This window comes from Protopterus annectens, chromosome 4.part0 (assembly GCF_019279795.1).
Source record: "Protopterus annectens isolate FY-2018-M chromosome 4.part0, PAN1.0, whole genome shotgun sequence".
In the NCBI taxonomy this organism is placed as follows: Eukaryota; Metazoa; Chordata; order Ceratodontiformes; family Protopteridae; genus Protopterus; species Protopterus annectens.
In genome coordinates, this window is record NC_056733.1 from 905,730,876 (window position 1) to 905,743,134 (window position 12,259).

General features: G+C 40.8%; 1 protein-coding gene across 1 annotated transcript in view; it reads left to right on the plus strand.

Moving 5' to 3' along the window:
• The window catches only part of PRR14L (proline rich 14 like), a 1,261,773-nt gene that overhangs the window by 527,602 nt on the left and 721,912 nt on the right, over window positions 1-12,259 (plus strand). Inside the window, exon 5 of the mRNA XM_044068866.1 lies at window positions 10,874-10,998. Coding sequence (XP_043924801.1) covers window positions 10,874-10,998 — 125 coding nt within the window. The remainder of the gene's footprint in view (window positions 1-10,873; window positions 10,999-12,259) is intronic.

Here is a 12,259-nt window from a genome sequence, read left to right on the forward strand (position 1 = left end):
TGACTTACTAAATGTTGATATTTGAAATGGTATAATAAAAAGTATATGAATATATTTCCATGTGAAATTTTTCTAGTATAAACTTGAGGATGATAAATCTATAGATTTTAATATCAAAATTTATTTTTTTTCATTGAATTGAGCTTCTGCCTCTGATTCAATAACTACTTTTTTCTTTCTGTTGCTTACATCGTGCTAAATTTTTCATATAATAGTTTTCAAAAACAGTTCCTAATGGCATCTTTTTCTAAACTCGTTCAGGTTTTCCAGTTGCTACCATTCCCCCTTTTTATTACTCTGTTGCTCTTTCTGTGAGATTCGCTTTATTTGCAATAATTTTACCGTCTGTATACCTTCTTTCCCATATTTTTCTTATTTCTACAATGTTTAACTCCCATTTTAATTTTATTTCTCACTAGCAACCACTTCTAAAGTAATTTGTTTTCCCTAATAACTCTCTAATCATATCCTGTACCTATTCCTTTCCTTTTAACATATAACTAGGAAAATGCCAGTGTGTGTATTATAGAGTTCTCCCACATCATTAGCTTAGTTTTTGTCGATGCTGGATCTGAAATAGTTACTGGATGGGTTTCTGAGTTTTCGGTTATATACTCCTGCTTCTGTGAAATGTCTGTCCCGTCTGGCTCAGTTATTGTATCTTCTGGAATAATATCCAACACTAGTCTGAGTTTTAGTAAATTCATACACTCCATATCAAATGTCATATACTTCAGAAATCTACCTTCTTTTGTTACATTTTTCCATTCTGGGTCCCTTTGACATATCCTTACTGTTGCAAATTAGGTTCCAATTTCCAGCAGTATATCTCTGCTGAAAACATATTTTTACAGAAATTCTCCAAAGCTCTACAGTAGTAGTTTTAGATGGAAGAAGGAAATGCACATACATATATTATCACTGTTGGAGCCCGTCACAAATTGACCCTTTTCATTTGTCTTCTATTCTTTTGAATGTCCACCTTGAAATCCATTGCCAAATTCACTTGTTCATTTCCATCCATGCATATTGCCTGTAAAAGTATTTGCACTCTACATTTATTAATATGAGTAAATGCCCTTTGCTTTGTTTTGCAAACTCTAAACTCAATTCTATATAAAAATGACAAGGCAGACATTCTGATAAAAAGGTATTATTGCCACAAATTTTACGTGGCAGTTTTGAATATTTGTTTCTATGTTGTAGCTTATATTGTATACCGCACTGATTGACAGGCTGATCTTGTATGTAGTTACCTGTTTTATGTGTTCGAATACATGTTGCATTTCCCCACCTTTTTGCTTCAATAAAAACCTTTGAAACAAAAATACTGTTTAAACTTTAAACAGCTGATGCAAAAAGGATGTTTTCTCCTCCTCTCTTTTCCTCAAAGCATTTTCCAAACATTAATGACATGAAGTAGGGCATATACTTCTGAGCCTCCCATAAGTCCAACAAATTCTGTAAAAGTCCAATAATTCCAGGTTTTCTATTCTGTCATATTTCTCAAATACAATTACTGGATTGTAATCCCCACACTAAGTTACTGATTTTATTACTGTTCATCTCCATTTCCTAAATCCTGCCTCTGCTTCATTTCCAACGTACTCTCGATTCTTCTAGTCAACTTCCGTGCTCCCTTCCTTCACGCCAACATTTTCCTTTGAAACATTGGAAAAAGTTTCACAGTTACAATCTCTCTGTGGTCTTTCTAATTCCTGTTGTTCTGGTAACAATCTCCTGTTTCACAGCCCACTTTTTGTTGGACAGACTTTATTTCCTCTTGGCATGTACTTCATCAAAGCATGATTTTGTCCCTCTGGGGAAGAATACCTTGAAGACAGCTGGGCACAGCAGTTTGAATCTCACACCAGTGTCTCAACATTCTCTGACTAGTGGAAATAAATTACTCTTCTGCCTGGTGTATGAGTAATCTTTCTCCACAATCAATCTGCTGTCTCCCACTTTTAGTATTTTGTTGTCCTGCCACAGTTTTGTAAGAGTCATCTCCTTCTGTTGGTAGGATTGCACCTTTAATATTAAAGGTCTAGGTTGCTTTCTCACAGCCAGGTTTGGAGCATACATATGATATGCTCTTTCAACTAACAACAACTGCTGTGGAATACCAGTCCAGTTACTTATTTGTACTTTCATAAAATTAATAGTCTGTTCCTGCCAGCTTCTCTGGTATAGCTGAAAATCTCAGATTTTCCATACGTGCTCTGTCTTAATTCTGTTATTTTCGAAACATCTCTTCTTGAGCAGTTTCATATTCAGCCAGCCTGTTCTTCATTTCAACCGCTGATTTTGTAGCTTTATCACCTCATCTGAATATCTGTTTAAAGCTTCTATTTTTTCCTGTCTTTTGTTTGTGTTGATATACTCTGTTTTGTTTATTTTAACCAGGTCTGTATGCAGTTGTCGTATGTCTTCCTGGAGGTTACTGGAAGTCATGGCTGGAGGTTGCATTGCTTTTTGCTGAACAGCTGCAGACGTTTCCCCAGTGTTTTTCGTCACTTTTTGTAGCTAATTTTTTCCCAGGTGCTTTATATTTCTTTTTTTCCTGGCACCCAGGCAGTACACTTACTAGCCAGTTACTGAAATTTACCCATAAGCACAAAAGTCTATTGGCCTTCTCTATTTCTGTTTTTACACTGGGAGAGCTAGAGATGAACTGTTACTCCATGTACAACCATCTTTGAAGTCCGGGATGTTTTCTCCTCCATATAAAAGCAGATGCTTCAAGTCAGAAGCTACACTCTGTTATTACCTATTCTAGAGTTAAAGCTAACCATGCTAAAGTATATGTTAAAGCCTGTGCTCCCACTTGAACAGATTGTCATCTGTTCTTATCTTTATTTCCCTCCCAGATTTGGAAAACAATTTGCTTGCTTTTCATAAACATCAGCTTTTACCTTTAAGAAAAAGCCAACTGGCTACCCCAGACACCCATTCGCAGGCGGAGTCTGAAAAAGGTCCATGGAGGTCAGAGCTCTGCTCCAGAAAACAAACACAAATAAATAGACCAATTAAACTCTGCACTGTTAATGTTCATTGCTTTCAAGTACTAAAGATGCTGGTTGGTAACTACTGTATAACTAAAAGTATTCATGTCCCACAGTTTCAACCTTCAATTTGCTTTTCATTGACCTGCATGTCGGTATCCCTTTAAAAATTGATTATATTGTACCTGACAGAATTTACTCCGATGCTTTCAGTGAGCCGATTACTGGTATCCTCTTTTCTTCACAAGTTAATTATACCTCATAGATTTCACTAAGAATACAGTGTGTAGACCTCTCATGATTAATAGATTGCACTGTATAGGACTATCTCGAACTGTTAGTTTGTGCTAATCTGAGGGAAAAAAAATGCCAGTAACTTTGGAGATGAAAGAAAGAGCTACCATTTTTTGTGCTTTTCATCGCTTTCCTCTTGTTTTCCAAGCTTGTCTGTATGAACATTAGTCTAGATATCCACCTTAATGTTCGGTTGGGTATGTTTCAATTCTGTATTGTGTTATGATTAGTGCACTTGTGTTCTCCTCCCAAGTAGCCCTAAGATCATATTACATTGTTTTACTTGCTTCTTTCTGGCTTGTCATATATTACAGTGTAATGCTTGGATACACTATAACAAAGTAAAATGACTTGCTTTCTCTGTTACTAAGATATGTTGCAGTCCCTGATAGAACTTGCCCACCTCACATTTAAAATGTCTCTACTGCGTACTATACAGAACTACTTCATTGTATAACATGAAACTTATCAGAAATTTGTTATACAGAAATAAGAACAAAAACTGTTCTACTTGGTTACTACTTCAAGCCATTCAACAGCCTTCTAAAAGCTACAATTCCCTTTAGGTTACCGGCACTCTCACTGTTGGATAAACTTTAATTCCTCCTTGGCATGTTCTGCATCCAAAAATTATTTTACTCTTCTGGGAAAAAATATGACAGCTGCTTGTTACAGGAACTTGAATTTTACATCTGCCTGTTGACATACCCTAATAGCCAGAATACACTGTCTTGTCCACACACAACCATTTTCCACAAATACTCTGTAGCCCCCTTTCTTTTCTGCCACAGTGACATGTCTTTCTGCTAGTATTATATTTTTATTAAAATTACGTCTCTTCTGCTTTCTAGTGGTAAGTTTGGGAGTATGTACATGATCTGCCCTTGTGATTAACAAATTCTGCTGTAGACAGTCAGTCCCAGTTGCTTATTTGCAATTTCATAATGTCTTTATTTTTTCTGACACAGCAAAAAAAATCAGGTTGTGTGTGTGGTCTGTTCTTACTGTACTTGTCTTTCAAATGGGCTTTGGCATAGTGGTTAAGGTGTTTGCCCGACAAACACAAGGTGCAGGGTTTAAGTCTCAACTGGAATAATCAGCTAGGCTTAAAATGGCCCACAAGGATCTATGAACCTAAAAAAAAAAATCAAGAAACCTAATATTTGGCAAGCCTTTCTTTTTATCTCATTTATGTGATTTTAGCAGCTCATCTTTGTACTTGGTGTGTATTTTTTCGGCCTTTGGTCATTAAAATGTGAAACACTTGAGAAACTTAAAATACCACTTGAGTGTATTTGATTTATTTTTTTCCTTTAAATTACTTGTAGCCATCTCCTGTGCTAACACACACTTATTTCTAGTTGAGTTTCTCTTGCTTTCACCAGATTTCTTCTTTGTTGGCATAGGCAGTGTAATTAATAGCCAGCAACTATATTTACAGACTGATAACTTTTACTGTTTTTGAACATATTTTTTCAAGTGTCGCACTGAGAGAGTTCTAGTGAACCTGCTTTGGAAGATGGGTAGATGGTCTTGCATTCATCTTGGGTGGTTAACCATCACAAAGGAGCAACAGGTTGTACACAAGCAGCTCACTGCTCATTCACAAGGCTGTGCTTGGCAGGTCAGTCGGTTTTAGTAACACTGTTCAGGGAGGACCCAAAGGAGCAACAGGTTGTACACAAGCAGCTCACTGCTCATTCACAAGGCTGTGCTTGGCAGGGCAGTCGGTTTTAGTAACACTGTTCAGGGAGGACCCAAAGGAGCAACAGGTTGTACACAAGCAGCTCACTGCTCATTCACAAGGCTGTGCTTGGCAGGGCAGTCGGTTTTAGTAACACTGTTCAGGGAGGACCCAAAGGAGCAACAGGTTGTACACAAGCAGCTCACTGCTCATTCACAAGGCTGTGCTTGGCAGGTCAGTCGGTTTTAGTAACACTGTTCAGGGAGGACCCAAAGGAGCAACAGGTTGTACACAAGCAGCTCACTGCTCATTCACAAGGCTGTGCTAGGCAGGTCAGTCGGTTTTAGTAACACTGTTCAGGGAGGACCCAAAGGAGCAACAGGTTGTACACAAGCAGCTCACTGCTCATTCACAAGGCTGTGCTTGGCAGGGCAGTCGGTTTTAGTAACACTGTTCAGGGAGGACCCAAAGGAGCAACAGGTTGTACACAAGCAGCTCACTGCTCATTCACAAGGCTGTGCTTGGCAGGTCAGTCGGTTTTAGTAACACTGTTCAGGGAGGACCCAAAGGAGCAACAGGTTGTACACAAGCAGCTCACTGCTCATTCACAAGGCTGTGCTAGGCAGGGCAGTCGGTTTTAGTAACACTGTTCAGGGAGGACCCAAAGGAGCAACAGGTTGTACACAAGCAGCTCACTGCTCATTCAGAAGGCTGTGCTAGGCAGGGCAGTCGGTTTTAGTAACACTGTTCAGGGAGGACCCAAAGGAGCAACAGGTTGTACACAAGCAGCTCACTGCTCATTCACAAGGCTGTGCTTGGCAGGGCAGTCGGTTTTAGTAACACTGTTCAGGGAGGACCCAAAGGAGCAACAGGTTATACACAAGCAGCTCACTGCTCATTCACAAGGCTGTGCTTGGCAGGGCAGTCGGTTTTAGTAACACTGTTCAGGGAGGACCCAAAGGAGCAACAGGTTGTACACAAGCAGCTCACTGCTCATTCACAAGGCTGTGCTTGGCAGGGCAGTCGGTTTTAGTAACACTGTTCAGGAGGACCCAAAGGAGCAACAGGTTGTACACAAGCAGCTCACTGCTCATTCACAAGGCTGTGCTTGGCAGGGCAGTCGGTTTTAGTAACACTGTTCAGGGAGGACCCAAAGGAGCAACAGGTTGTACACAAGCAGCTCACTGCTCATTCACAAGGCTGTGCTAGGCAGGGCAGTCGGTTTTAGTAACACTGTTCAGGGAGGACCCAAAGGAGCAACAGGTTGTACACAAGCAGCTCACTGCTCATTCACAAGGCTGTGCTTGGCAGGGCAGTCGGTTTTAGTAACACTGTTCAGGGAGGACCAGAGTTTGAATGCTTAGAAGTCCACATAGGCAAGAGGAGGGGCAGGATTTTACTTTAGTCTCTTTTTCCTATTGATGGTAATTTTTTATTCTTGTTTTTCCGTGTTCCTGATGAGATTAGTCTCTTGAGTGGTGCTAGAACTCTGTGAATTTAACCAGATTATGGTTTAGCACATTTAGTTGCTGAGGAAATACTACATGGTGTCATGCCATTGCATTCGAATGACTGGATGTAATGTGCATCTTTAGGCTGCATTTCACAACTTTGATTACTGGAAGACTAATTCTTTAATTTTCTGAAAATTTTTTGTCAGTGTCTTACAGAATTCTGAAGTCTAATATACTAAGTTTTTTTCGGGAGGGGGGGTGGCCATTGCTTCTACAGCCCCCCAGCCACACCTGTCTATGCTAGCAGCAAGGATACTGTTTGCAGTAGAGGTACTGAAGCATTAGCCTTGGCATATATATTCCACATAATTTACATCACAGTTGCAAGGGTAGCAGTTGCGTTCCTTGGAGTTGTTAATATGCCTTTTATTTTTGGCAGATCAGTGCTTACAGGTTTCTTGTGGTGGTGGTGCTGCGGTAGCGTTGTCGCCTCACAGTAAGACGCTGTCCGGTTCGATTCTCGGCTAGAAAGTCTTCTGCGTGGAGATATGCGTGAATGGGCGTACCTTCGTTGAAGGTTGTGCGTCAGGCCTGGCAAGCCGGTACGTAAAAATCAACTGCCAATCATTAGCGGACCGGAGTTCCACTGTGGCGACCCCTAACCGGGAAAAGCCGAAAGACGCAAGTGCTTACAGGTTTCTGCAGTTCATTCTTGGTGGGTTTCATTTGCAGAAAAAATTGCCATTTAGATTTTTACCATAGCATCAAGAGTCTTTACATATGTATTGGCATATCGGCACACTTGTTTGCGTTTAAAAAAAAAAATCAAAAATTTGTTTTCTCTGTATAGATGACACTGAGGTTTAATAGTGATCCCTCCCATCAGTTGGTGTCACTGAGCTTAAAACACAAGTATCCATAGACTTTTAATGAACACAAGTTGCACATATGTAGAGAGTCTTCCAAGACTGTGGACTGCCACCTTGCATGCCATTATACAGGAAAACTAAATGTATTTGGGCCATGGGTTTACTAAAGTTTATGAAGCTTTTTTGTTTAAAAAAAGGTCCAAATAAATAATGATACAGTTTTGTAAAATGCATCACGGCATTTAACTCACCATATGCCGCAATGCAGTACTAAATAGCAACAGAAAACTAACTGGGTAAGTTCACTGGAGGAGTATCCCTTTTCAGGGGTGATTCTGAGAACACACACTGGTTAACTGATGTACTCTGAGTCACAGCATGGGCAAGGGGAAGGAATTAATCTATATCTTTGATCTTTAAGAAGAATGTTCTTAAAAGCTCAGAGCCTGAATCTTGTGTGCTAACTGCTTATAAATGTTACCTTTCCTGATAGCCATATTCGAGGCTTCCCTAAAGGTGTTTTTGTATGGAGCACTCCTTTGGATGCAGTCCACAGTGGTATCTGTAATGTTGAAGCAATTTCTGGCTGCAACCTTAAGGAAATCCTTTTTTCTGGTTGGAATTCGCCGTTTCAGTTTTCTTGCCCCGTCCATACAGAAAGGACAAGGTCACAGGACAGTTTAGCATCCAGGAAGCAGTGTACTGCATCTTTTTGATATTGTGGTTTGCACACCTGATAATGTTTCTGCTGTAGGTAATGAAGGTTTCTGCATGGCCACCAGATGTTCATAGACCTGTTTTTGGTTTCACAAATGTGTTACCCTGGTACAGGAGTAGAGAATAGTCCCATAGTAGTAATAATCTTCTGGGTCATTCTGTTCTGCATTTGAATCTATCAGTAGATTTTGATGACGGTGGCTTCATTTTTTTTTTTTTTGGGGGGGGGGGGGGGTCTTTAAACAGCCCATCTGATCTTGTACTTAGAGTAGAGAATTAGTCTCACCTGGAAACAGGGCTTCACCCCCAGCTGTATGGAGGTCGTTATTGCTGTTGTGATGTGACGGCCATAGAAACTGCTGTTTCTAGGGTTTCTCCTCATCCAGTCAGTCTCTCAGTCCATCTTGTAGTTGCCTAAATAAGCTAGTGGGTATAGCAAAGTGTTTACCTCCTTTGTTGAGGGGCACTGCCTGTCTGGCAGTGGGCAACAGCAGCATCACATTCAGTTTCACATTCCCAGGTCTCTCTTATTGGGTGTAATTTAACAAATGTCACTCTACAAGTTTTGCTTTAGTTTAACCCAGAAGATGAATAGCAATGTGAGAGAAAGATAAATAGTTTTATGTTAGTGTTTTCATTCTTATCTTGCAAAACAGGCATTGAAGCAAAGCTTCCAAAAATCATATTGTACCTCTACAAAATCTGCCATTTACATAATTTAAAGAATAAAATCCCTTGCAGTTTTCCATGTGCTTTCTGAAAAATTAAGATTAATGGACTCCTGCATTAAAGTTCATAAGTTTATCTGTATGTATTTCCCAGTACATAGAAATTTTGTAGCAAGCTGCTCCATTGCAGGTTGGTTGTAGCAGGCACACTACTCCATTGCAGATTGGTGGTAGTAGGCATGCTGCTTCATTCATTGCTGGTTGGTAGTAGCAGGCACGCTGCTTCATTCATTGCAGGTTGGTAGTAGCAGGCACGCTGCTCCTTTGCAGGTTGGTAGTAGCTGGCACACTACTTCATTCATTTCAGGTTGGTAGTAACTGGCACACTGCTTCATTCATTGCAGGTTGGTAGTAGCGGGCATGCTGCTCTATAGGTTGGTAGTATCAGGCATGCTGCTTCATTCATTGTAGGTTGGTAGTAGCAGGTACGCTGCTTCATTCATTGTAGTTTGGTAGTAGCGGGCACGCTGCTGCATTGCAGGTTGGTAGTGGGCACGCTGCTGCATTTCAGGTTGGAAGTAGTGGGCACGCTTGCTGCATTGTTAGTTGGAAGTAGTGGGCAAGCTGTTCCATTGCAGGTTGGTAGTAGCTAGCACGCTGCTCCATTGCAGGTTGGTAGCAGCGGGCACGCTGCTCCATTGCAGGTTGGTAGCAGCGGGCACGCTTCTCCATTGCAGGTTGGTAGCAGCGGGCCAAATACATGAGTGATTCTTAATCCCAAATCACTGCTTAACTTTCCTAATGGGGCAATGTCGTTTGACCGTGCTGTGTTAAAGGTGTGGTGTGGGGAGCAAACCCCTTCATTGGATATTATTATTAACTCCTTGTTGGGTTTTTTGTCATGTACAGCCAGGCTGCAGTAAAGCAGTCTATCAGTGTTGATTAAATTATTTTTTTTCTGAATGTTTTATGCTTAAAAGCAGTACAAAGAAACCATAAGCATGTTTAATTCTTTACAGTTAATTATTACTCTTACAGTTAGCTGTAACTCGTTTTGTATTACTGGTTTCAGTTCCAGTAGGTGTGAATGCATGCCCACTTTGTATTAGTTTAGCCCATTATTTAAGGTGATGTTTTTGTAACCGTCATTAAACGTTTAGTCTTTATTTTAAAGTATAACATTTCAGGTGTATACACTGAATGTGCATTTAATATACTGTCACTGATTTCTCACTTGAGATGGACTCTGTTGCACCACTTGAAATACGGCAGTGTCAGTTTGATTACAAAGAAAGTAGTGTAATAAACAATAGGCTCACTCAGGTACAAGTGTTAAGGGCCACATTCTCAGACTGTTCATGGGTGAATTGCTACATCACGTTTGTGTATTTGTGTTGTGAACTTCATTGTACGCTGATCTGTGTGGGTCATGTGTTATGGGGTTGGTCAGGGCAGACGTTTGCAGGTGGATTATGCTTGTAGCTGTGATCCTGGTCTGCCCAGTTAAGTAGTGGTGCTGCTGCCTGCAGTTTGCGTCCTGCTGGTCATGTCCTTGGATTAGTCTTGGTCTTTAATCACTTTTCTGACAGTGCAGCATGGTAGCCATGAGTTTCCTGGCCAACATTAATTTACGCAAGTGTAGAAATGCATTTTTTACTGATGCTTCAAAGTGAGTAGCTGCAGCTTGTGTTTGTACTGTTAATGTCCACAGTGTAAATCGGCCAGCCAGCAATAGTGGTGGTTATTCTGTTTATAATTACAATCTGGGCTTGTGAATAGATTGGTATGATTGTAAGGTCAGTTAGACTCACAGACTGAGCAGCAGTTTGTGTTTTCACTTCTCAGGAGAGTGTGGTTGGAGTCATGTAGTTTTATAGCACAGTTTTCAAGTTGTCACAGGGCATGTTGACTAAAGACATCAGTACATTTAAGATAAATACATACCACCAAACTTTGTTCACACAAAGGACAAAATGCCCATTCTGAGCTGGTAATACCTTTTCCCTGTTTGCACACTTCAGGAATGCTGGTGTTCACACCTTGTCTTGCTGGAGGTATGAGGATGGTCCATAGATAAGGGATAGAGATATTTATTAGGGGTAAATTAAACTTCTGTTCTTATATTGCTCATTTTTTTTTGGTAATCGCAACTGTGCTTACTTGACTCGTGTTTGTAATTTAGGAACATGCTCTAGATGAAGACAAAGTGAAGAAGACTACAAAGAAAGTGTCTCAGATCAAAATTCGAAAAGCTGTTCCTAAACCAGACCCTAATCTCACCCCTATGGGGTTGCCAAAACCAAAGAGGTGAGTTGAGAGATAAAGGCTTCACTTGCCACCTAGAATTACAATGTTTAAATGTGTTTCTTTCAGTTAGTAATGGTGTAAGCTCCTTTGCTTTTGTGTTTTGTGGTTGCACAGCATTTTTTGCTATTTTGTCTGTCATAGCTCCATTTCAGTTTAGCGGGTTGTAAAGGGAAGTTTATGCCACAAGGTGTCCTGCCTGTATTTGCGTTATCGTTTGCTAAATATGATTTTGTACTCATTCCCAGCAGACCTATAAAAGTGTGTGTGGGGGGGGGGTGTAGAAACAAGACTCCTTCAGCAGCCACAGTAGAGTTTGCACGGGAATCCATTGAGAAGCATTGTAGGTTTCTTTCCACTCTGAGTTGGTTATTGTTTCCTGTGCATTCCCGTGACTTTTTGCCCATTCTTTGTAAGTCATCTCTAATGCTTTGCACAATACATTCATGTCTGTATGATGGACTTTGAGTGATGTGCCACATCTATTGTACCTGCACTCTGTGTGATGTGAAATCATTTAACCTCACTGTCATCTGATGTGGAGACGAGATGACATGGCTGCAACTGTACTTTTGTGGGCAGTAAGCTAGGCTTGCAGCAAGGATAACCACATGGACCCTAAATTGTTGGACACCAAGAGAAGAGCGCTGGAAGTGGGGGGCTTGAGCTCATCCTGTTAATCTCTTGTAGTTCATTAGTGAATACTCTGGAACAGGCTACCCATCTATGTCCAGCAAAGTTCTTCATTGGCACTCTTCAAGAAAAATCTTGATGAGTGGATGGGAAATAGGAAATACACCCTGGGGATCACTTCTGTCTCTCTGCTCGACAGTGGCACAGGAAAATAACTTTCTTGGGTGGCGTAAGCCAGGGAACCTTGTTGGCTAGGCTTGCGTAGGCCCTTGGGCCGATAGCCTAGTACCTACCTATGAATGTTAGTCTGAGTCCTTGGAATAACCTCCAGGCTGACAAGTTGCATGACTGGGAGAGTGGGTGGAAGGCTTGTTATTGAGTAGTTGCTGTTGTCATACAGAGTAGCAGGATAGCCAAAGTCTGATGTGCGATCTGTTTGTTAAAATTGTGTGGCTTCTCCTCCCTTGAAGAGGACTTTCTTATGGAGTCTGTTAAAAATTAAACAGACGTCCCCTACCCATTTGAAGGAGAAATCATCCCCTTTCATGTTAAACTGTATGAGAAAAGGAGCATATTCTGGCACTCAGTGGGCATAATGTATGCATCCTTCATCCAAAATGGGGTGCTAACC